This window comes from Chroicocephalus ridibundus, chromosome 19 (assembly GCF_963924245.1).
Source record: "Chroicocephalus ridibundus chromosome 19, bChrRid1.1, whole genome shotgun sequence".
In the NCBI taxonomy this organism is placed as follows: domain Eukaryota; kingdom Metazoa; phylum Chordata; class Aves; order Charadriiformes; family Laridae; genus Chroicocephalus; species Chroicocephalus ridibundus.
Window position 1 is genome coordinate 2,644,881 of NC_086302.1, and position 24,710 is coordinate 2,669,590.

A 24,710-nucleotide genomic window follows, 5' to 3' on the forward strand; every position below is an offset into this window, starting at 1 on the left:
AGGCTGCTGGGTGAATAGACGAGTAGATTTTTCCTGGTATCCGGTTCAATTGTTATCGCCATGTTGCTGTCCTAAACGTTGAAGAGATGTGAAGGTGGCTTTTTTGATCCGAATTAATGTGGTTTTCAGCCCTGCTTGTCTCTTTCTCGTTTTGTCGCAGTGCTGAAGGAAGCCATGTTTCAGGACAGAGCAATGGGAGAGACCCGCAGGCCCTGGCGAAGGCCGTACAAATTCACCAAGACACCTTACGCACGATGTACTTCGCTTAAGTCAATAAAACGGGAGCATACTCACTGACAGGAAGAACTGAAAAATTAAGCCACATACAATGTATGTTTCCAGTGGGGTTGGTTTATGGGGTGTGCCTCCGATCATGCTGACGGCGACACTGTGCAGGGCGAGAGGCAAACCCTTAAATTGACACAAGGAAGATTGTTTACTTCATCGAGGAACACAGCACTATTATGCAATATGAAACCAGCCAACTGCTTTTTTGGCGCAGGCTCCTGTAGGAAGCACCGCCATCATTATTATTTTTTTTTTAATTTCTCGTAGTTTAACCCTCTTATGCCTTTACCTCAAGTTGCTCGGCAGCACAACTATCTTTGCAAAAAAAAATCAATAATAATAAAATAAAAAAAAATCAATGGTGTAATTTAAAAAAAATAAAAAGCAAACCACCTTTATAGGAACAATCACAATGATTGTTTGGGGGACGGAAGTGTGCAAAAGAAAAATTAAGTTTTTTACCCCACTGCATTGAGGAATCTTTCTCCCAATATTGCCATCAAGCATTCGAATGTGAACATATCCAAGTTCATTTGAATGTACACACTAGCTAGAGAAAAATTGAGGGGGTGGAAGAGGTTTTGCACACTAATCCGATAATTTGAACATAATTCAGCCAACTGCTGCCTTTGTGTCTTTCTTCACAGCTTTGGAGTTCTCGGCTCCAATAGTTCCCTTTGAAAAAGCAAACACAGAAGCTCGTGGTGTTGTGTGCAGGCAGTAGTGACCCAAACTTCTCGCTCCCTGGTGAATTTCCTAAAGCTGCTGTTTTACCTAGTCCAAAAGTTTCAATTGTTTTCTATCTGGCAAGGCAAATACGCTGAAGCTTCACGTGAGATCAGATGCCCCAGGTTTTCTGGGATTTCCTGTAGTAAACACCAGAACTGAAACTTTAGAGCTAAGGTCTTTTTGGAAAAATGCTAGTTTACTTGCTGCCTCTCACACCTTAATGTGATTTCATACGTATGTGTTTTTGAAGTTTAGCTTCCTTTTGTTTCTTTTATATTTATTAGAGTAATAATAATGCTTTAATTTAATTATTACAGAACATATGGTCAACATCAACTTTTATTTTTTAGAAATGTAACCATGTTTATTTTTAAAAAAAACTGACAACTTGTTTTGCTATCTTTTAGTGCAATAAGCGTTCTAAAGGAAAACTGTGTCCATTGAGCTGTACTAAAGCAGTGTTCGTACCACTAACTGTGGAAGAATGGACACCTCCATGATTTTAAAAGGACAAAGTAAAAGCCTTAATTTTGAAAGGAAAGTTTTATAGTCAGAAGGAATCTTGAATTTTCCTTTTTTAAATCAAAAAATAACAAAAATGCTTCTAGAATTCTGCAAGCTTTACTTGTCACTGCAGTATTTTGATTTAACAAAGGAATTGGCCATATTTTTGGCTTTGAAATGTGGAGGATATTTGAATTAAATGGAAAAAGTTTTTTATTACGATCTAAGTTTTTACATGCTTAGTTAAATCTATTTGACATCAGTAAAATGTGTGGGATTAATAAAAGTTTTTAGGCTTTTTTCCTCTTTGATAATGACTTTCCTTTTAAAATTAAGTTATTGGTAACTTCATTTCACTTTGCAAATAAAGAGGGCTGGGATAGTTCTAACATGTTAAATCACTGAAATGTGAAACAAATTAATGGGACTCTTTCATTCCACTTTAAAGGTAAAACAATATTTAAGATGTCAGAGACGAGCATTTATTCAGTGAGGGGGACTGGGGAGTTTTGCACTTTGTAAACTCGTGAACTGCATTTTTGACTGTTTTTATTTGCACTGGTTCATAATATATATACTGCAGATCGTTTGTATGGGCATTGCTGTTATCCCAGCCCTTCCGCGCTCCACCTGCTCTCCACATGAAAACCGGGGCTTGGTATGAGTAGCTTATCTCCTGTCACTCTCACGAAATCCGCTGTTTTGCCAATATACTGTATTTTGAGCCTAAAATCTGAGCCCGTTTTGCTTCAACAGGCATGACTCTCCCCCCCCCCCTTTTTTTTTTCTGCCAGAAAACAAAGTACTGTATTTTGTGCATTTGTATATTGTCTTGAAACGTCCGTATGCTGTTCACAACACTGCCTCAAAGAGCTTTACTAAACACCCGATAGACTTATCTCCCAACATCAAGGAAGATAATATAAAAAGACTGCCTTTGTGAAGTTCAGCTTGCCCTGGACTAGTCGCGATGGCGGGCGGTTGGCTGGTGGCTCGTTGTCGCGGTGGGAGGGGACGGCGGGCAGCTGTGGGTGCCCCCGGCGCGGTGCCGAGCCCCCGCTGCCGCCCCAGGGGTCTCCAGTGCCTCCCCTGGTCCCTGAGCCCGCGGCTTTCTCTCCAAAGCACTCCAGCTTGTAGTTCTGTTTATAAAAGGTTCGGGTTAGGCTTTTTACACAAAATTGTTTTAAAATGGATAATTTAAAAAAAAAAAACCAAACTATTTTACAAAGGTTTCTTGTGGATTTCTGGCCTTTAGATGAAAATTCCTGTTTAAAGTCTTCTTTCAAAGATGCCGTGTGCTTCTCATCCTGCCCAGCTCAGTGACTGTGATTTGAGAAGCTTTTTTCGCTTGCTACTTTCACCAAAAAATAAAGAAACTTCATTGGGAAAGTGACTTAAATTACTTGCCGAGCTAGCGTTTTACCTGGTTTTCATGTGAAGAGTATTTGGGAGTTTTAATCTCTGTTCTTGGTTTTGCAAATATCTACGTAAAGTGCCGATACTTATTTGTATTACGATATCAAGTTACTGGCGTTGTGAGGGCCACGCATTTATGATGCTGTAGCTGCTATATTTATTTAAATGGAGATGGACAATTACTGCACTAAGGAACGAGGAGATAAGCAAGGAATCAAGGTTAGTTAGATATCTTGGTTTTTTTCAAAAGAGAATTAATGGTGTGAAATATCAAGTGTAACAAAGGGTGCTGTCATTTTAACTGAGATTAAATAGCCAGATATTCTTCCTTTGTTTAAAAACATATATATTTTGATGTTTGCAGTTTGGGGGTGGGGGGGTCGGGATAAATGGTACCTCATCTGTGGTGGCAGTTTCCAGTATATTTTCAGAGTATATGGATTTCTTTTATTTTTGTACCTGCTCTCCTTTAAAAAGAAAAAAAAATAATCTCAAATTTTATGTGCTGTTTGGGGAAATCTCGAGTGGCATACCAGACCCCCCCTCCCTCGCTGGGACCCCAAAGAGGGCCATGGGCGAAGGCTGACAGTTCTCCTTACTTTGCAGATAGACTGGCTGCGGGTTTATGCCTGTCTAGAAAAATGGTTCCCATCTCCTAAGACACTGCACCGAGACCTCGCTTGTACTTAACAAGTGCCACTAATTGCTCCCGTGGCGGGAGCAGGCGCAGGGCCGGGGGCTGGAGCAGCCGTGGGTATGTCCCTGCAGCCCCCCGTGCCGTCCCAGCCCAGCGGAGAGCCCTGGGACTGGGAGCTCCAGACTCGGAGAGAAGTAGAGCATTTTCTAGCTGAGGCGTTAAACTCGCAACATCTGCGAACAGAGTGACTGACTCCACTGTAAGTAGCTTTTTTTTCCGTTGTAGGGCACTTCAGCTGTGGCCATTTTACTCAGGATCGCTGTGTTGCTGTTCAGTGTGTGATCTGGTTAAACGCCTCAAAGTTATTTTTATAGGGTTCATTCTGGCATCCTTTTTGGAAGTTTGTTTGGCCATAGAAATGGTGTTCAGGAGTAAAATGGGTTTCTGGAAGTTGTCAGTCAAATTATTTCAAGATGCTATTGGTCCTAAACTATTTTCACTACTTCATTTTTGTCCTGTAAAATGCTCGACGTAAGACAGCAGATAGTCATCTTCTGGACAAATTCCAGCTGTCAATACTGGTTTTCTACTAGTCTTGAAGTTCACTCTGGTGAAATTCCAAGCTCAGCCTACACTTAAAAAAGCTTGAGGCCTTTTTTTTACACTTTCGTCATATCTTGTCCTCTTTTGATATTTTCCCAGTTTTGTGGACTGAGGGTTTAGAACCTTACTCAAAGCACTTTTATAACCGAGGAATCAAAAGCTCAGATTATGTACATTGAAACTATAAATTCAGTTTTCGGAGATCGTTCTTTCTAAATGGCCATCGTAGTCTCTGGTCACGCCGGGCAGACACTTCTCCCTTCCAGTGCTGTGGAGCTTCGTGGCTGCAATTGGTGGGTTGGTTGGAACCGGTGAAACAGTCCGTAGGGATGTCAAAGGGAAAGATCCCTGTCTGTCTTTTCTACCCAAAGATGGTACTTTAGATCGATATGGGGTATTAGGGTATCATTTTTGTTTTGGCACACGTTTAAATAAAACTTCACGTAGCCAATTCACTCATCATTTTTTGTACACCTGAAGAAATCGCGGTTAGAGCTTGAGCTAATTGATGCTTTCTGCTAGTCAAAGATTTTTGTACTTTTGGTAGTTGAGGTATGAAGGAGGTGGGTACAGGATCCTGCATTTTACCTCCCTAACAGAGTCTCTGGAATCCTGATCTCTAGAACACTAAACCAAAACCAAATTATTGTCCCTGAGTAGGCAAAGGTGCGTACGGCGGGGAAGGGATTGCGAGGGAGAGCCTTGCGAAGGGAAACACCGAAGCATCAGTTTTATGGAAACAAGGGTGTTGGTGGAGAGACTCCATCCACTCCCATCCCACGCGCCCCGGCCATCCGAATCTCGGCGGAGGTACCCCCTCACCTAACACGGGTAGTTACCATAGGGTCCTTTTAAAACAAAGCAGTTTCACTGTTTAGAACTTGGAGTGACTTTTTTTTTTAAGCAAGACAGTCCTCAGAAAGTGCCTTTTTAGAAGATGGTGCTGTAGATTTTTATTTTCCAGTTGTACGTGGCTGAAAATTTAAGATAAATTATTGAAAATGCCAAGTGTTTGATGGTATCTTTCAGGTACTTTCAAGCATCAGCTTCTCTGAGTCAGGACCAAGAATAACCAGGAAGGTGTTTCCATTTGGAGGGAGAGGCGTTGAGGAGCGATCACCAAATTCCGCTGGTAGGCTAGAAGCGGTTTTGATGTAGTTCATGCAATTTACCTCTTCACATTGAGGGGGTACGTGGCGGGTGGGTGTAGGAGAAGCAACAGCCCGGGAATCCTGGGGCAATGGGCCTTGTGCCGACGGGGATCCCACGGCTGTTGAAGGATGTTGTCTCTGAGACGTAGCGAGCTCCCAAAGATGAAGTAGCCAAACTGAGAGCTGTCTGAAGACTTAGGAGGTGGTCGGTCCTGCTGGGAGCAGACCTGGCGTGGCGTGGGTGTTGGAGGGGTGATGCACGTGTGGTCCCAAGCTGGGAGCCGAGGTGCTCGGAACGGGAGCAGCTCGGTGGGGTGGGGGGTGCTGCCCCCTCAGACGGTGCCAGAGGCTCTGGGTCCACGGAGAGTTTGGTGAGCGTTCCTCCGGGCAGGAAAAGCTGTAGACTAGACTATGAAACACTGCACCTCAGTAACCTTGTAATGCTGCATAAAGTAATAATAATAGCAAAGTTCTGCTTTGATTACACTGTAATGTGCTTGCACATGCCTGCAAAAAATACACACTTAACTTTCATTTTTGTAATGGTCTTAATAGCAGTTATCGGACTTTTTTCTTTTACGATGAACCTTGTCCTTTGTTGTGGTGTTTCTGTATATTTATTGGTAATCTGTGTGCAGCGCATAGGTCTGTGTGTCTGGTCTGTATGTTGCTTTTAACACTTATTTTTAGGTGGGAGGAGTTTCTGAATGTTCTGTTTTTTCTTCTCCAAAGTCAGCTTAACTAGTCACGTTTGAGAGGAGACTGAATAAAACACCGTGACAGACAGACTACTTTAATTGGTACCTTTTTTCTTTAAGTTCAAAACTAAAATGAGTTTGTGTTCATTTTATTACTGTTCATACAGTATTGGGCATTTAAGATGTAGATAACTTGATGTCAGTCAGGATATTTTTGAATATAAGGAGCTTAAGCGCAAAACTCCCACTTGAATTGGAAGTGGGTATCATTGCAGGAATATGTTCGTGTCCAGCCTTTTTCTAGCAGTAAGCAGAGCTTTTTGACACCTACTAATTTGGACGCGAGCAATGAAATATTTTGGGTTTACAGTCCCGGAGCGGGGCAGTGACGCCTGGTTGGAGTTGCCCTCACTTCTTTGTTGAAAGGGACGTCGTCGCATTAATTTGCAATATCGCACTCCCGCTCGCGCTACCCACGGAGACTATGAATCGCGTATCTCTTTGCTGTGTAGATTTCTTCCGAGTCAAGTTAAAGGAATGAGCTGATGTTTCTTGTAGTTTGTTACCAACTTTCTTGTCTTACTACAGTGCCCAATGCCACTTTGTTGGTATTTAAGCTTGCAAAGATGTTAAGTTATTTTATATTCCCAGTTTCTTAACGTTGTTAGGCTAGGATTTAGAAAGCATTTTTTCAGTCTAAATTCTGAGCCAAAACTGTGTCTTCTATCCCTTTTAGTAGTAGGCGTTTTTATCTTTTAGACTAAAAAGGGCCAAAAATCTCGCACCATCAGCTTGTTTGCAGCAATACTCTCCATCTCTTCCCTTGCCCATCAACCAGTTTATTTTCTATCTACGTTTAGCTAATACTGAAGCTGTTGAGATTTAGAAGGAAGTTGCTGCCTCCTCTTTCTGTCAAAAGAAATGAAATGCTGGTTTCTGTTGGGCAGAGGCCTCTTCCTAGAAGTCTTGCCTTGGTGGTGGTGAACTGTAGCACATGGGTTTCTTTACAGTAGAAATGTTCTGTATGTTTCTGTTGCATTCACTGGAGGGTGCATGATGTTTTATAGTATCCAATTTAAATGCCACTGAACATGTAGACACTCCATTAAAATACTTTAAATTAAAAAAAAAAAACAAACCACAAACCAAAAAAACCCAACAACCTACTGCTCACGGGTAAGTTTTAATTCATCCTCCTTCCTGACAAAGTTTGAGACTGAAGATTTGCTGTAATTGATGCTACTCATAGTAAATCGTGCTGGGATTAATCCTAAAACTGAGCTGATTTAACTGCACGTTTTATGAGGAGGAGGAGGAGGAGTGGTGGTGACTGTGCTATTAAATGGTAGAAAGCTCTAAAAAAAACGTAAGGAGGAAACTTGTCTTCATATTGAAAAAGCTGAATATACTGAAAAAAATCTCATGCTGCTAGAGCCTTGTGAACGTGTCTCTTTGCATCCACAGTTTACCCCAAAAGACCCCACATGACTACTTCAAAAACTAATACGCAAGGGGGAAAAGCATTTTCCCATGTTTTTTCAAGAGTGCCTGTTCACCTCCTAAAAGGCCCATGCTCAGAAGCTGGTGGCAGTGCCTGTAACAGCTGTATACTTAAATCAAACTGTGTTTTCTATCTAAACCTTGAAGCTACCTTACTTGCTTCAAAACAGATACAAGTTCCAGTAGATCGGTGCTATTTGAAACAACGGAGCCAAGGGGTTTTGTGAGCAATACCTGACCCCTCCATCAGATGTAGATGCTCTGATAGATTTCTGGTTGCGGTTTTCATGTAGTTCATGCTCCAGGGTGCCTGGCCACCAGGACAAACAGCAGCAGGCAGTTGTAGAGTTAATTTTGCTGTAGCACTACAGTTGCTCTGCGCTTCCTCAGCTCTTACCTACCTCCCTGTTCCTGCTCACTCTCCCTCCGCTGCCGACACGGAATGAGCCACGCTGAGGATGCTGTAGCTGTGGGGAAGGTTGAACCGGCTCAGTGGGAGGGTGGTGGGAATGCGATGGTGGCAAAAGCAACTGCCTGTGGAAATAAAGGACTGGGTAGGAGTTGGGTGGATGTCAGGTGAGCTGTGGTCAGCTCCAGCCCTTCAGGGAAATTGTTGAGAACGTCAAACATTAGCTTAGGTGTCCTGAACTGTTTGTGTCGGACTTGAACTCCTTGAGAGCAAGCATGTGCCTTTTTCTGATCAAGAACAGAAGCTGGGAAAACTTGGGTTTGCATTGGTATAGTACGGTTAGTGTTTTTCTTGAACTGTTTTTAAAGCTTGAAGTCCTTGGTCAGAATGGAGTTGGGTTTGTGTTGAATTCCTTAACCGAAGTGAGCCCTGAATTATATGTGAGTTAGAAGTACCCAGAGAGGAGAAGCTTTTAAAATAAGTGGTTTCTGGAGAGTAATGTCATCCAACAAACATGCTTCCTGGTAGACTTGCAATTTTTAGAATAAAATTTAACCTTGACATGTTTCTCTGTCTTATGAGAATCATGAATTTTGCCTTTATTTGAATGTTGCCTGTCCAGTAATGTCTTCACTCTTTGCTGTGCTCCTGCAGCTTTCCATACACTCCATTGCTTCTTCCCCCTTACCCCTTTTGGTGGCTGTAAGGACATGAAGAATGTTGTCCAGTGAATGTCGGGGAGCAGTGCAGAGGTCTGATTAAGTGGGAACGTGGAGGTGAGGATTTAACATCACAGAGAATTCTTCAAGAACCAGTTTGCCGGCAGCTGAGGGCAGTGATGTCCGTGGACAAACTCGCGTAGTCTCCTGGCTATGGGAGGAGTCGGTGGAGAGGTACGAGGGGAGAGAAGATGCCTCTCCTCTGACAGCAAGGTACTCCGAGAGGAAAGGCTGGTGTAGACTGTGTGCAGCACAAAAGTAGACGCCCATGTCTTAGATGCTAGTTTGGGCTTAAAGCTGCTAAAAAAGTGGATTTTTCAAGACCAAAATGGAAGAGCTTTTCAGATAGATTATATTTTATTGCAGTATTGAGATATTGGTGAGTTACCCAGCCAGGAGCTCCGGTATCGGCGCTGGCTCTGAAATGGGTTCCCTCTCTGACCTTGGTAAATGAGTCTGCCTCGTTTTTTCACCCTATCTAGAAAATATTTACAATGATTCACTTCGCCTTACGAGAGCTAACTATTAGGTGTTCTGAGGATGACCCACGTTGTGGAAGTGCTAAACTCTTGATACGAACCTGTGCACCTTTTTGCAAGTGTGTGTCTTCGATTAATGCGGTTCTGTTTGGAGCCTGTCCCTGCCGCGAGCCTGGGCTCTTTCCTTCCGTCTCACGGCAGCTCTGCTCCAGGAAGGCGGTTGGGATTGCTCCCGTGATGTTTACCTGCTGCTTTCTTTGAAGATAATCCATGTGTTGCAAAACAGACTGTCAGAGGGCAAGTTTATTTAAATGAAATTTGGGTTTGTTTTTTTTTCATTGCTGAGAATTATACAGATCTTTCAAACACATTTGGCAGTTGGAAAATCAATACCTACTGTAATACTACCTAGCAACACAGAAAACTATGACTGTATGTTGAGTTTAGGGCTGTGCTAGCCCATTAATCATAGGTCCACAACCCATTTAAGTACAGGTGTGCAAAAATTAGCTATTGAAATAGTTACTAATAAACTTTCATTACGCTTACACTTGCAGATCTCTTAAATATATTCACAACCAGTTTCTTTGATAGAAAATCCGTGTCTTGCCAGTTAGTGTTCACTCAAACATAATAGCAAAGTAATACCCACTGGAGCAATGCTAAATTTAAAGAACCTTTTGAAGTTTTTGAACCTGATGGTGTGCCAGCAAAGTGGAAACTTGAGTAGTGCTCTTAACTGGTGAGGAAAATTGATTGCCAGAAAAACTCGGTGAGAGGAAGACTGCTAGAGTTGAAGTTTGTCTTCTGACTTCTGGCAGCTTTGCAGTGCAGAATGGCTTCTTTTGGGTACTTGGTTTTGTACATCACTTTCCTCCTGTGGCTATAGTTTTTAGTTTTCTTTGGACTTGATTTTTATTCTTCAGTGAAATGTTCTCATTTCTGTAGTTTTCAGTGTTGAATCTAGCCTTGAGACAACTTAAAGTTGTTTTCCTGTAGAAAAACCTGCTTCTAGAAAGCTGCGTTTTGTGTCTGTTTTGCAGGCAGTTTCTAAAAGCTAACCTCAGCACAGCAATAGAGTTGGCAGAACGAGTTTTTGGTCTGAAATGTTGATTTTACAGGCTCGTTTCCCAGCCCCAGCTGCCACGACCAGCGACAGCGGTGTACTGATCTGCGTTTCATGGGTTAGTGATGCACTCTGGGCTCGCAGGGTACAGGTTCTCCTCTCTTATATTCTTGTTTCTTCCCTTGGTGTAAGCAGTTCAGCTTCCCCAGGTAGCCTGTTGGTGGATTAACAGCGTTGTTGCTTGTCATGGGGGAAAAACTAGGCTGTTTACCTGGCCTGGAGGCATGTGATCAAAGATAAGAACATTGTCTATCAGCAGGTATTACTTTAAAGCTTTCACAGTAATTGGTAGCATTCGGTTATGAGCCAATATGGGAATTAAAGTATCTTCGGGAGAACGTGGCTCAGGTGGCATCGTGTGTGCCATAAACATTGCTAGTGATCAAGCTGTATTTGTTTAGGAGACTGCTGGAAGCAATGTCGTGCATATAAATTTTGCGTATTTAATACCGTATGTTTAAATCGAAAAAGAAAAAATAATATTGTGCTGTTTGGGATTCCTTTTCAGAATAAAATTCTAATAAAGCAGTCCGGTGGATTGAGATTCCCTTCTATGTGTACGTCTCGCTCTTTCTCACACGCCGGTAACTGCTCCCCCCTCGTTTCGGTGTTCCTGTAGCAGAACTGGAGCGTTTTCCCACTGTGAAGGTACTGGGGGCCTTCAAAGCAAAAGGGAATTGTTTCAAGAATAAAGTAGAGCTGTGACTTGAGACATTGCACAAATAAGATTGTAGATGGATGGCAAACAAACTGGTAAAAGCCTTTATTTTTACTTAACCATCTTGACCATGTGTGCCTATTTGTACTGCGGATGTGGGCTGCGGCCGGGCGGGCAGGGGGGGCCGTGTGGGTGTGTGTTGAGATGTCCTCGCTGCGCAGAAGCGGTGTCCTCTGCCCCTTCTCCCTCTCCAGAGAAATTGTTCTTGCCAAAATTTTCTACCTGTTGCAAGAGTTGCTTTCTTTCCAGCACAGTAAAACGTCAACTTCTTTCACTGTTCCTTCCCTCTCGTAGGCATCTGTAACCTCTGTACGACTCTGTATAGTACACACAACAGTCATCAGATCTCTGCTGGCTTTAGATGCCATCCAGTTGGGTGTATTGTAAACGAACCGTATTCATTTGAAAAATAAATTTTTTTTGAAATGCAGTTGTGATACTTTTAATTTTTTTATATATATACATACATATATACACACTTGCATCATTTTTATTTCTTCCCACAGCCCTGGCTGCAGGAGTGGATGGAGGTGGAGGTGGGTGGCATCTGGAGGGAGGTACCAGGCATGGCTCCACACCTCTGCTGGAAAACGATTTTACTTCTGGCCTTTTCTGTTTGATGTAATGCCATTTAAAGTAACGGGGAAGAGCTTTGTGAATTGCTCTGGTGGGTGTTGTGCTGCCCCTGCAGCCTGCGGGCCGCAGCTGTGGTGGGGGCGCAGTGGACCCACTCCCTGCCGGGGGGGGCACCCCATCCCACGGGGTTATTGGTTATTTGTTTGGGTTTTTTTAAAAGATAACGATGATAATAGCTGGTTTTGGTGTTGCTTTGCCCCAGTTTGCGGTGCAACTGCAGCAGACACAGGCCGCGCTGCCGCCCCCGCTCCCCGTCCCGTCCCCCTCCGCGGCCGAGGACGCCCGAGGCGGCGGAAAGCGCCGCCGCTTGGCAACGGGCCCGCGCGTGCCTGGCAACCGGCCCTGAGGCGGCGGGGCCGGGGCCTGAAAGGTGACGGGAGAGGGCCAGGGCCGGGGCCGGGGCCTGAAAGGTGACGGGAGAGGGCCGGGGCCGGGGCCTGAAAGGTGACGGGAGAGGGCCGGGGCCGGGGCCTGGTGGAGAGGGGAGAGGGCCGGGCCCGGGGCCTGGTGGAGAGGGGAGAGGGCCGGGAGCGACCCTGAGGCCGGGAGGGGAGCGAGCCTGGGCCGTGCCGGGCCGTGAGGGGAGAGGGCTGGGGCTAAGGCCGACGGGAGGGAAGGCCCCAGGGAAGCGGGGCCGAGCTCGGGATGAGCCCCGAGGGAGCAGCAGGGCCCTGGCACGGAGGAGCTGGGTCACCCTGCTCAAGGCCGCCCGCGCCCTGCCGAGGTGAGAGGCCCTCCTCGCTGCGGGCTGAGCCCCTTCCCTGTTCGCCCCTGCCACCTGTGGGGTCAGGCCCTGAGCCCTCTGTGCCTTCTCTCTGGCTCTGCAGCCCCAAGTCCTGCTCGCAGAGATTCTTTCCCCTCAGGAGTTCCCCGGCTTCTCTTCCCCAGCCGCCTTTGGAGCAGATGGCTGTGCTCAGGGAGCTCTGTCCCAGCTACCTGTGCCTGGGAAGGCTGGGGGACAGGCATGGGATGTACCGGAGCCAGGGAAACTGTCTGCCCCGGAACTCTACCTGACTCTGGGTTTTTTGGGACCTGCAGTCTCCTCAAGGAGCTGCTCCGATCCTGTTGAGTGGTCTCTGTGATTCCCACTGGTTTTGCAGGGATATGCTGGGTAGCAAGGAAGATGGCTGCAAACTGTACTGTTCCTGCAAAGCCTTTGAGTCCCCTGGGACTGCAGCCCTGGGCTGAGCCTAGGCAGCTGTAACAAAAGCAGAATCAGTAATGTAATCAGCCGTTTTGTCCAAGCTCAATAAATAGTGTGTGGGAGATGGCACTGTGAGGGGCTCCTTGTCTCTCCACAAATAGCACTGCTCTCCAGGCAGAGAGAGGTGGACAGGGCTTTCCTCCCAGCCCAGGGGCAGAGGGTAGCTCCGATCGCCCACCCTTGTGCTTCCCTGCTTGTGTGGACATGTGTGTCTGTATTAGACGAGGCGCCAGGATAGAGCTTGCTAATGCTTTTCTCTTGAAGAGGTTCCCAATTTGTGGGTGCATCTCCATTTCTGGTGTATTTTCATGAATAAACATGAAAATCTTGCGTTCCCTTTTAGTCACCTGTTTAGCAAGATGGCCACACTGAGTGTAAAGCCAGGACAGCGGTTCACTGTGCCGGATTGGCACACCAACTCCCATCTCATCTCAGCCGATGCTGAACGCCAGCGCTCTGCTTCCCACCTAGTCCGGCAGGAAGCCCGAGCTCTCCGCAACGAAACCAACAACCAGGTGGGCCTTCTGGCAGGTTGGCTGCTCCCAGGTTTGTCAGAACCATAGGCTGAGGAGTGTGGGAGAGTGTCTAGATCCGGATGTGTGGATGAGGGAATAGAAGAAGGCTTTACCTCTACAGAACCTGATAAAAATGTACATTTACTTCCTGTAAACCCGTGTGCAATGATGCGTATTTACTGGCGTGAAATCCCTGGGTGTGATTCTTGTGTCTGTTGCAACTTGTGTGTTCTGTGCTCTCCGTTTGCATAGATGACTCTTAGACCAAATGGCAATGTCTTATACTCCTGTGAGGGGTCAGTCAATGCTGAAAGCAGGGAAAGGCTTCAGCAAGATTCAAAACTGCAATTCAGAAAAGAGTAGTGGCATTTCTCCTCTAATTTCAGGCGAAATGGGATGAGCACGACAACCAAACCCGCCTGACTGAACGTATCAGCAGCGTGAACAGATGGAAAGAGACCCTGGACAAATGCCTCGCAGACATAGATGCGGAAATCGATGCCTTAGCCAAAGTATGTTGGGAAGACAGATGGCTGGAAATCAACTTACACTCTCAACGTGGGATGTTAAATAATTTAGGCTTCTCTTCTGCAATGGGCAAGCCCATATGGAGTTTAAGGGGGGCTTATCACAGGTATACTGAGATCCATACCTGATGAAATGGCTTCCTGGAAAGCAAGCCACTGTGTTCTTGGCTAAGCCAAGCCGTTTTACGGAGCTGCGCATTGTACGCGCGTGTTTGAGTTTATGGGTGTTTTTTGTTGGTTTCGTTTTGGGGTGTTGGTTGTTTGGTTTTTTTAAAGCTCTGAAGGATAATGAGAAATATGTTAACATGATCATTCAAAAATGTTTGATTTTTAGAGAATAGCAATGGGACATCTCTCTAATTCTTTCAGTTCTAAACCCAGAGGCTGCTGCTCCTGGAGTTGTTACCCCTCAGCGAGGTGTGATTTCCAATGCAAAAAGCAGATGTAGAGGACTAATGTCCTTGGCTCTCAAAACTTTCATTCTAGACTTGCTAAAAGGTTTCGGAACTGCAAAGGCAGGCAGTGTGAGACCCTCTTAATGAGGGTATCGCTCGATTCCCCTTCCTTTCTTCCTCCCATCCCTGAAGGAGACTCCTCCTACACCCAGATGGCTTCTTCCTACAGGTGAAGGAAGCAGCAGAATGTGCCCTCCAGGCAAAGAACTTGCCTTTGGATGTTTCCATTGAGTGCCTGACGCTCCGGGAGAGCCGCCGTGCTATCGATTTGGTGAGGGACCCTGTGGGCGAAGAACTGTGCAAGGAGGTGAAGGTGATCGACAAAGCCAAGAGAGAACTGCAGCAGAGAGTGCATGAAGCCTTCGAACAGCTATGGTGAGGCACATGACACAGCTTTGGACCGGACTCTCCCCTCCTTGCTTGGCCCCAGCAGTTTAACGTGCCTCTAATGCCACACTGAGATGGGCAAGCAGGCCAGGCGTGGTTACCTCGGGGCAGTGGGCCTCGCAGAGGAGCCTTTGGTGATTATCGTCAAGGTCTATGGAGCTTGGGAGTTTGTAGGGGAGAGCAGGTCAAGGGAGACTTCCTAAGCATCCTTGGCCCACACAGATATCTTGTGCCACCTGTCTTGGTTCATGACCAGTGACCTGGAGGCGTTGAAGCTCCCAGACCCTAATCCCTCATGGGTCACTGCCCCGCTGCAGGAGGGCAGGCAGCTCAGTCCCCACGGTGCTCCAGAGCAAAGCACGGAGGGAGCCAGGCAGGGGGTACAGCAGGTATGCCGGAATATCCGGTCAGGCTAAGTTCCCTGCCATCAGGGAGGGCAGGAGCTCATCTCTCATTTTAAAAAGATGACTGAGGTGGTGATGAAAGCTTTGGAAATTGGGAGCTGCCTCTCCCCTATGTGTGCCCCCTGCTTACTCCAGCCCTGCTTTCTGCAGTCTCTTACAGGAAGCTCGCCAGCAGCTGAGCTGTGACCATCGGTGCAAGATGGAAGCATTGGAAATAGATCGCATGTGCTTATCCCTCAGCGTCAACTCTCCCAACATCTCCTTCAAGGTCAACCCAACCCGCGTCCCAGATGGGTAAGGAAAGAGCCTGCCCTTGTGGGGCCAAATCTGCGCTGGTGCTCGAAAGAGCCCTGGGCTGATTTTTCCATCCATGTTACGTCCTGGCTTGATGGTGCAGTTTTTGAGAGATGTCAGAACAGGAGGTGGCTGTTGGGATTTGTTGTGGCTCTTGAATTTTGAAGGCACAGATCTTTGGGAGTTATCTAAATTGTCACTGCAAAACCGGAGAAGCTAGCTGCCCTGCCTCCCTCGTGTGTGGCTGGAGGTGACTCAGTAGTGGTGTGGTATCGGCCTTTGGCACGGCTTATGAGAGAGTTGCTGCACATTTTCACTTGCTTGGCATTTCATAGCATGGTTTGGATGTGTCCCCGGTTTGAGCAGATGTTGGGCTCGGTGCAGGAGCCACGGGGTAACAATCTCCAGCTGGTGCAGTGAGGAGATCAGACAGGATGTGACCTCCAGAGTTCCTGAATCATTTCATACTGCACAAAGCCTTCTCGGCCTGCAGCAGGTGGTTCCTTTTCAACAGTCTTGCAAACATTTGACTTATTTTCATAACTGCTGGTTTGTTCGCAGATCAACTGCACCTGATGAGTGGGAACGGAATAGCCAATGTAACAAGGAGCATGCTGAGGCAGAAATGAAAGCCTCGACTGAGCTCCGAGAAGCAGCACTGCTTACCATTGCACAGGTAGGTCAGTCCCTTGGCTGTGAATCGGTGGTGCGGTTCTTTATGGGGAGAATGGGCTGGCATGTGCTGTGGCCAGGGGATGGGAGCCTTTGAAAAGACGGCATTGGCCCATGGCCCTCTCCGAGAGCAGCTGCCCTCCTGGTTTAAAAGAGGCGCTTGGTTACGCTGCGGAGCTTGCAGCAGTCTCAGCAACCTGGAAGACACGTACCTGTCCATCGCTCCCGGCCCCCTGGCTCCAGGGGGGTGCGTGACCCCCTGCTCATAGGCTTGTCCCAACCTCCCAGGCAACAGCTGGGAGAGAGACACCTTCTAGAGGTGTGTGACCGGAGCCTGTTCTCTCCTCAGACAAACAACGAGCTGGAGGCTCAGCGTGTAGCTACAGAGTTTGCCTTGCGCAAGAGGATTAGAGACCTGGACAGAGCCTACGATGAGCTGAAATGGCAGGAGCAGAATGTAAATGTTGCTTCCTTGGTTATCGAACACAGCCTTGGGTGGGAATCGAATCCAAAAGGCTCTTTGTTATGTGGAAAGCTACTTGTCCTGAGCATGGTTTCCATGTGAGAGCTGTTAAGTGGCGCATGTATGATCCCTGCAACATCCTACCTCTTTGTGCCATCACAGCTGCTGCTCTGGCATTTCCCAGCAGCAGTGCCAGGTTTTGGCCTTTTTATTTCACCCCTGGGCTCAACCGCTGTGGCCATGAAACACCGTCAGCACCATGCCTGGTCTGTATGAAAAGCCCAGTCTGTGAACAGAGGGGTTCAGTACTGAGAAGCCACCAGCCCTTGTTTAAAATCCATTCCCAGCACAGTAAAATCCCAGGACGCATGGGGGCTGTTTTCCAGTCTGTATCCCTGTCTGTCCTTCAAGACACATGTCTTTTATCTGTAGACCTTGGAGGAAATTACTGAGATGGAGGAGGACATCCGACGCTTGGAGGAAGATCTTAGAAGGAAAATGCAAGATCTGAAAGTGGCACACACCCGCCTGGAGACCCGCACGTATCGGCCCAATGTGGAGCTCTGTCGGGATCAGGTACCAGCCTCACCTGGCAGCTCCCTGGAGGAGGGACAGGGGGAACTGACTGGGATGGGGGCTTGCGTGGATCTGGAAAATCTGGGTGCGCTTTGGAGAAAACTACAGAGGGTCTGAGCAACGAATCCTACAGTCATCTAGCACAGCAAGGAAATAAACGTCATAGCTGGGCTAGAAGGGGAGCGAGAGAACCGTGGCCTCTCTAAAACACCACTTCAGCTCCGTTAACTGCTGTGCCCTTCTCCCTCCCCATCTCGCAGGTCCAGTATGGGCTCACAGATGAGGTCCACCAGCTGGAAGGAACGATCCGCGCACTCAAACAGAAGCTGGCAGAGTCACAGTAAGTCTCCTGCTGCTGCAGAGCAGTGGCCCAGCATCGCCCACATGAAGAACAGGGCTATGTGCAGCCCTGGGCCTGGCACGCTTCCAGAAGCGGCATTTTGGAGCTCGGATCTGCTCGGATCAGGAGTGGAAATAGTCTTTGGGCTTGGTGGCGAGCTGGACTGGGCAGCAGAGTCTGGGCAAGGCACGAGAGGTCTGTGTGGTGGGACGGTGAATGGGGTTCCCACGGTCCCTGCTTGACTCTGACTTCAACCAGGCACAGACGGTTCTAAAAGGGAAAGAGAAAAAAGGGTGAAAAGTAAAGGAAGAAACAGAAGAGCTGCTTTGGGCTGGCGTGGGCTCCCGGGGCGCACATCTCTGCGCTGCGCTCCGGGAGCAGCGTGTGGGCTTGCTATTCACAGCCCCGAACAATGCTGCTGCTGTGTGCCGAGAAATACCCGATGCATTCGTTCTTCCTGCAAAGGCCAATGCTGCGCTGAGATTTCTGCTGCCAGAAAGTGGGAAGTTGGGTGTTTTCTGTCCAACTTGGGAAGTGAATGCAGTGCTTGAACCCAACTGCTCTCACCTCTGCTTGTTCCCAGGGACGCCTTGGACGCTCTTTACAGACAACTTTACTGCGTTCAGACAGATATCGGCTACAAAGCCAATTCCCTGCTGCTGGACAACAAGTGCTTGGAGAGCCGGAGAAGGCTCGTGGTCCCCGCCGAGAAATTTGTGCCAGAGCTCGACACTTTCAACCGGACCACGAACCGCGCGCTCTCCCCACCGAAGAGCGGGCAGCTGGAGCTGGCTCGGTGCGCCGGGGAGAAAGCTACCGGTGACTCAGTTCCGTAGCAAGGAAAGCGGACATCTGTGTCGTGTTAGGATAATGCAATTCTCCCTCCTCCTAGTTTGTTGTATAACTGTCTGTCCCCCTTATATGATGTTTATGGCCTCTTGCACTCGGAGGAGCGTTATAAACAATAAAAGAGTCTGTCCCCAAGAGCAGTTGTCATCCCGACAGCGTTGGAAGCGTTTTCGTGGTGATTGAATCCATCTGGGCTCTTGGGTGTTTTTAAGTCCTTTAAAGTGCAAGGCGAGCGCGCTGAAAAGGGACTGTGTTAATGGTGGCAGCGGGCCAGATCCTGCCTCAAATCTGCTCGCTTTAGTGATTAAAGCGAAGTTTGGGTTGGGGTTTCCCCTTGCCCGCTGGCCCTGCCGAGGGAGGGCAGCCACGAAAGCAAAAGCTTGGAGAAGCCTGTTCTGGCTCTTGTGGGCGCAGACTCGTTAAAACTCAATTGCAAATTGAATTTGCGGCGCTCGCCTTCTGCCGGGAGTTTATTAATTTCTCTTCCAGGCGACGCTCCCCGCGCGTCCGAACTGGATTATTGCCCCGCGCGACGGGACCAGAACTTGGTTTCTTCATCTCCGAGGTGGGTGACGATGAAAAGCAGCCTGGGTTTCCACTCCTGCCCTCTCGGACTAAATTTTTATAATGAGAAATTGAAGGGAAAAAGATAAAATAATCGACGCTTTTGCTTTCCTGTAAACGGGGAAACGAGGCGACAGGCGCCGCCGCCGCTCTCCTCCGGGCCGCCAGGGGGCGCTGTGCGCGGCCGCGCACAGCGCCCCCTGGCGGCCCGGAGGAGAGCGGCGGCGGCGCCGGAGAAAATGGCGGCGGCGGCGGGTTCGGGTTCAGGCACCGGGCGAGCGACGGCGCGGCCTCGGCCGGGAGCCGCCCGGTTCCGTGGCTGTTTGGCCGGGGCTTTGTTGGGTGATTGCCTGGGCGCCGTCTTCGAAGGCAGGAGCGTGGTGAAGCTGCCCGACCTTCTACGCTTCCTCCGAGGCCTGGAACCGGCCTCCGAGCCGCCTGAAACGGCGGAACCGGCCGGTAGCGCCCGTAGAGGTAGGGGGGGGGACGGGACGGGGACGGTCCCCGGGAGCGGGGTGGGGGTCAGGCCCGGAGCACACCCCCTACCCACCGGGTCGGGCCCGGCCCCCCCGCAGCCCCAGGATCGGGCTTTGGGTTGCGTGTCCCCCCGGCCCCGTCCTCACAGCCCCGGGGCCGCTGCCCCTCTGACTGGGTGCCCCCAGTCCTGAGGTGAGGGGCGTCTCCCTTGGGACACCCCTGGCTGTCCCCATTCCCTGCGGTGGTTTGGGGGGTGTTCCGGTCCCCCCCGGGGCGAGGGTGACCTTCTTGTGTCCTCATGTGCAGGGATGAGGGGTTTGGTGAGCTCGGCCTCAGCTCCTCCTCGAGCGGGGTCCGGCTGTGGAGTGTGCAGGGAACCGGCATATTGCAGTGCAGGGAGGAACAGATGGACCAAAAATCGATGAGGAGTAGAGTAAGAGAAGCACAAGACCGGTTATTTAACTCCTAGCAAGTGACGATGGATTCATGTTGGGGTTCTGAGCTGTGCCGTGCAAACACTTACAGTAGGCTCTTAAAAGCACTTGATTTTGTTGTGGTCTTGTCCAAAAATGCAACTGTGCTTTCTTTTTGCTTGTCAGTGTACGTCGTAAACTCCTTGAGAAGTAGGCTTGCCTCTCACTTCTCTATATGTGCTTCTGTATATCAAACCTTTTTCTTGGCTCTTACTAATCTTGAGATGCTTTTTGTCTCATTCTTGCTGTGGATGCATCTCTTGCTCTGCACCTTCTTACTGCGGTGACCAGGGCTAGCGATGAGCTCAGAGTGCTGGGGAGCTCCTGGTGATGTTTTAACTCCAGCTATACAGATAATAAGGCCTTGGAGAGTAGGGAAGTGCTGGCAGAGGAGAAGGACAGGAGGAGAGTGAGTTTGTCTCTGGATGGTCACATTATGTTTTGACCTTCTGTTTTAGAGACGCTTTCGTACACGGACGACACGGCCATGAGCAGGTCGGTGGTGCAGTCCCTGCTAGCCAAGCGAGAGTTTGATGAAGTTGATATGGCCAAGAGGTAAGGACTGCAGACAGCTTCAGAGGGCAGGGTGTTGACATTTACTAGCGATGGCAAAACTTTCTTAAGAGTCAGCAATCGCTGTAATTTTCCGTGAAAGGGGGCAGGGGGTAAGGCAAAATCACTGTTAATTTCTGGAGGAAAAAAATCAGAAAAGCTGTGGCTAATTCTGTAATTTATTATGTACTTTGCGCTGTCCTGGAATGTGCAGCAGCATTAGCTTTCGTGTGGGTTCAGAGTCTGCTTGGAAATGAAGCAGGATGGGACGTGCTGTATTGCAGCCATGTATGTGTATTCACCTTTGAGGAAGATAAAGTGCAGAAATTTCAGAAGCATTTCCTTTCATGTTTTATTTGTTGCTATTTATGTTTGTACTTCCCTTAATTTAGTTAGTGAATATTAGTGAGGTCAGCTTCAGTTTGTTTATGATCTGTTTCCCTTTTGAATCCGCAGGCCTGGTAGCATTTGGTTCCACTTAAGGGAGAACATTTATTTGTTTAGAAAACTCTTCCACTGAACTTGAACAAAAGACTTTCTCTGTGGTTGTGACCCACGGAAACGTTTCCAGTTTGCTTCTATTTTAAGGCAAAGTTGAGAGGGAAGCAAGTGGGTTGAGAAAGGTGATGTTTAGACACCCTTTCCTCCTTTCACACCAGTTTTTGGGAATCAGATTCTTTCCCTACAGAACTGAATCACTTGAACCCTGGCTGTCGCTGAGTGATCCATGTGTTATTAATTCACTTCATCAAGTGGCTTTATGCAGCCTCTTTACAAACTTTAATAACGGACCAAATATCCCATGTATTTTTTCTCACCTGCATAACCGCCGCTCTCTTGCCCATGCCAGGTTTGCTGAGGAGTACAAGAAGGAACCCAACCGGGGCTATGGGATGGCCGTTGTCAATGTCTTCAAGAAGCTCCTGAGCCCCAAGTGCAATGATGTGTTTGAACCAGCAAGAGCCCAGTTTAACGGGAAAGGCTCCTATGGCAATGGCGGTGCCATGAGGGTGGCAGGCATCTCACTGGTGTATTCTGATGTCCAGGATGTTAAGAAGGTACTGTTCATGGCTGTTTTGGGCTCCTCGGCTCTTGGAGTCCCTGCTGTCAGGCAAGTCTCACCGTGATCTCTCAGGCAGGTTTGCTAACGGCATGTTTTCATTTGCAGTTTGCAAAGCTGAGTGCTGAGTTAACCCATGCCAACTCCTTGGGCTACAACGGGGCCATCCTGCAGGCCCTGGCTGTGCATCTGGCCCTGCAGGGAGAGCTCAGCAAGGAGACCTTCCTGGAGCAGCTCATTAGCCACATGGAAGACGTAGAGGCAGATGATAAGTCTCTTACTGATGCCCGAGCGTAAGTAGCTGTGAGGAGCACTAACTCTGCTGTGTACAGTTTATTCTGGCTCTTCGCATTCTCTCTTTTTCATTGTACTCTTGTTTCCAGGCTGGGATTTGAAGATTTACCGTTTTCGAGGCGTCTAAAGAAAATAAAGGAATTCTTGGAACTCAGCAGTGTTCCCAAAGCAGATGTGTTGTTTGAACTAGGTAAGTACCTTTCTTACTGGAAGCATGAGGAAAGAAAGCGCTGGAAGCAGGACTAACTCAGCGAGCCTGGCTGATGTGTCCTCCCCCAGAGGCCACATCGACCTCTGCTGTCTGTCAGGCAGAGGAGGTGCTGGACAGGCTGCCTGTGCTCACCAGTCAGTAATTCTCTTGATCTTGACCCAGTCTTGACCCTCTGTATTGGTGGGGGAAAAAATGTCCTGCTAAGAAAAACTTATCATGAGTAGCGTTTCTTAATATTCTAAGATTTCTTGTTTGTCTTAACGGCTATTGGATCTTAATGTTGGATGGGAACGGTTAGATGTGTATTGCCAGAGGGGACTGGTGTAGCTGGGAGTTGATCTCCAGGTGTGAGTAGTACTGGGGAGCTATGGGGAAATTTCTCTTCTAGGATGCAAACTTTTGCACCTTGTCATGATAAAATCAGTGATACTGGTGTTGAAAGTAACTGGCAATGGGAAGTTGTAGTCAAAGGGGAAAAGGTGCTGCTGTGGGAAGCAAGAAACAAGTGTCCTGCAGCACTGAAGGTGGTTGGTTTTGTTAACAGGGAATGGCATTGCTGCTTTGCGGTCTGTCCCTACTGCAATTTACTCCTTCTTGCGCTGTATGGACGCTGACCCGGATATTCCTGATCACTACAACAACCTGCAGAGGACCATCATCTACTGTATCTCTCTGGGTGGAGACACAGATACCATTGCTACCATGGCAGGAGCCATTGCAGGGGCTTATTATGGGGAGGAGCAGATACCCCCGAGTTGGGAGCAGAGCTGTGAAGCTTTTCAAGAGACACAGAAGCTGGCAAATAGCTTGTATGAACTCTACTGCCAGCGGCTCTGAGCTCCAAGGGGAGCGTGTTTTCTGAAGGCAACGCGGGTGGTCACCTCTGCGTTTCTGGTGAGAAATCGTGGTGGATCCACGCCATCTGGAGACGCCAGCGAGGTACCATCTGAGAAAGACGCCTGCTGCTGTGAGTTGAGAGCTGGAAGCATGAGCCGGTTTGGAAGAGAAGGGGACATGCCCTTCAGTTGGGGTTCAGCTGGGAAGTGGCTGCATGTGGCGCCTTGGACAGTGGGTGCATCTCCTCTGAAGTGTACAGGAGCATGGAGTTTTTCATAGGATTTCTGCTTCTTGCTTTGTCCCACCCTGATGCCATTATGTCATTTTGTCATTACAGTTGCTAGATGGTGTCTGAATACACTGACTTTCTTGCTGTTTTCCGCTACTCCAGTGTGCTGTGGCCTTTGTTTCAGTTGTTAGCGGCCTGTCCTGCAGTGGCTTTGACAGGCTCCACACCCCTCTCAAAGCACCGGTTCACACTCAGATGATCAGCTAAAGGGTGTAGACGGGGGTCATCAGAGAGGCACGTCCCTGGGAGCCCAGAGGTGTCCTGCATGGTGGCGGGGACCACCTCCTGTGCCGTGGAGTGAGGGTGCTGGAGCGCAGACCTCCCAGGGAGGTTCGCTTCCTTAAAGGCAGGGTGAAAAGCGCCCAAGATGGGAGAAGGGATTTCTTTGCGTTGCTAGTGGCATTGTGAGAAATGCCTTTGGTTCTTGCAGATAGAATCCCAGTTGGCTCGTTGTTACTGTCGGAGGGGACGTAACTAATTACTGCTCCTTTGGGTGTCCCTTGCCCTGCGATCCACCATCCTCGTCTGTTGCAGTTTGCGTTTCCTTACGTAGCTGGCTACTCTACCTACTCCTTTGTTCCTAAGCCGTGCCGCCTGCGGTGTTATTGCTGTCCTGTCTATGTCCAGAGCACTGAGTGAGGTTGCTGTTTAAATCTGTGGGTGGAGATAGTTGTGAACCTGTGTTACGCAAGGATCGAATTCTGGGTTCTGCTGCAGTCAGTGACTAAAATGACTTCAGCAGGAAGCAGGAGTTACTTCTCACAGTTTTAAAACTTTGTACTTGGTAAGATTCATGTGAAAATAAAGGGAAAGGTAGGTTAATTGGGGGAGAATGTATCAGAGTTTAAAACAATTTGTGCATTTGAATCTGGTGCCGGTGGCTGAGAACATTCTAGCGAAGCTGTGTTGTTCCGGAGTTTCATGTTTAAAACCTTTGCCCAGTGGAGGTGGTCAAAAAGGGAGTAACAGCTTGGGTATGGCATGTCTAAAAGGGGTTTAAAGCTTTTTAATAATTGAAAACAAGAAGAAAGAGAGAGGCAAGCAGTCATCATATGGAAATGCTTATAAATTTGAATGTGACAATGTAATTCTCTATAATCTCTCTAGTATTTCTTATGACACCGGGGAGTGACGGTTCTGCTCAGAGCTCACTCCCCGTTGGCATCGGCACGTGGTGGTTGTGTGTGGGGCTGCACGCACACAGGGAGAATCTGGCTGTGATGGCTCCAGTTTCTCCCGAACTCGCCTTCCTTCAAGTGCCAGTCTTCTTTGTGATGCTTTAACGGGTTTTCTTTGTATAAATGAATATCTTGTCCTGAGAACATGTGGAATTTTGGTCTATCGTATATTTATGTCTTGTGCTGCAGATCCGAGATGTAAAATGTCAGGTTTTCCACATTATTCTGCCAGAGGTGTGAACATGTTCACGGAATTATTTAAAAGAAGATGCTTTCTTTTTAAAGCAGCTTTATAACTTTAAATGTGTGGAACTCATGAAGAGCAGAAGTGCTCCTGTTTACAAAATACAGCTCATTTTAGGCCAGAATTTAAATGTGTACTAAAACATTTAGCTCTGACTTCTTGGAAAGAAATAAAATCACTTAGCTATCTTTGTTAATGAGCCACTGCTCCTTGTCTTTTCATTCAAGTCATG

At 47.9% G+C, this 24,710-nt stretch overlaps 3 protein-coding genes across 8 annotated transcripts in view; all 3 read left to right on the plus strand.

Moving 5' to 3' along the window:
• Window positions 1-7,526, plus strand: part of AGO3 (argonaute RISC catalytic component 3) — a 34,899-nt gene extending 27,373 nt beyond the window's left edge. The window contains exon 19 of the mRNA XM_063356251.1: window positions 161-7,526. Within this exon, the coding sequence (XP_063212321.1) occupies window positions 161-269 (109 nt within the window). The 3' untranslated portion in view covers window positions 270-7,526. The remainder of the gene's footprint in view (window positions 1-160) is intronic.
• Window positions 7,527-11,533: 4,007 nt separating this feature from the next.
• Window positions 11,534-18,425, plus strand: TEKT2 (tektin 2). 6 transcript variants are annotated; one of them, XM_063356254.1, is made up of 12 exons: window positions 11,539-11,598; window positions 11,816-11,983; window positions 12,024-12,057; window positions 13,161-13,332; window positions 13,719-13,844; window positions 14,484-14,689; window positions 15,256-15,399; window positions 15,961-16,075; window positions 16,421-16,528; window positions 16,967-17,110; window positions 17,371-17,450; window positions 18,034-18,425. In XM_063356254.1, exons 4-12 carry the CDS (start codon window positions 13,177-13,179, stop codon window positions 18,284-18,286), a joined length of 1,332 nt encoding a protein of 443 aa, XP_063212324.1. In that variant the 5' UTR covers window positions 11,539-11,598; window positions 11,816-11,983; window positions 12,024-12,057; window positions 13,161-13,176; the 3' UTR covers window positions 18,287-18,425. The 6 variants fall into 6 exon arrangements, with proteins under 6 accessions (XP_063212323.1, XP_063212322.1, XP_063212324.1 ...); XM_063356252.1 differs by having other exon boundaries at window positions 11,535-11,983; XM_063356257.1 differs by lacking the exon at window positions 12,024-12,057.
• A 653-nt stretch (window positions 18,426-19,078) lies between these two features.
• ADPRS (ADP-ribosylserine hydrolase) lies at window positions 19,079-24,677 on the plus strand. The gene is made up of 6 exons (XM_063355800.1): window positions 19,079-19,337; window positions 20,272-20,368; window positions 21,216-21,423; window positions 21,534-21,718; window positions 21,809-21,909; window positions 22,475-24,677. The coding sequence occupies exons 1-6, from the start codon at window positions 19,103-19,105 to the stop codon at window positions 22,765-22,767; spliced, it is 1,119 nt and encodes a 372-aa protein (XP_063211870.1). The 5' UTR covers window positions 19,079-19,102; the 3' UTR covers window positions 22,768-24,677.
• Window positions 24,678-24,710: the final 33 nt, after the last annotated feature.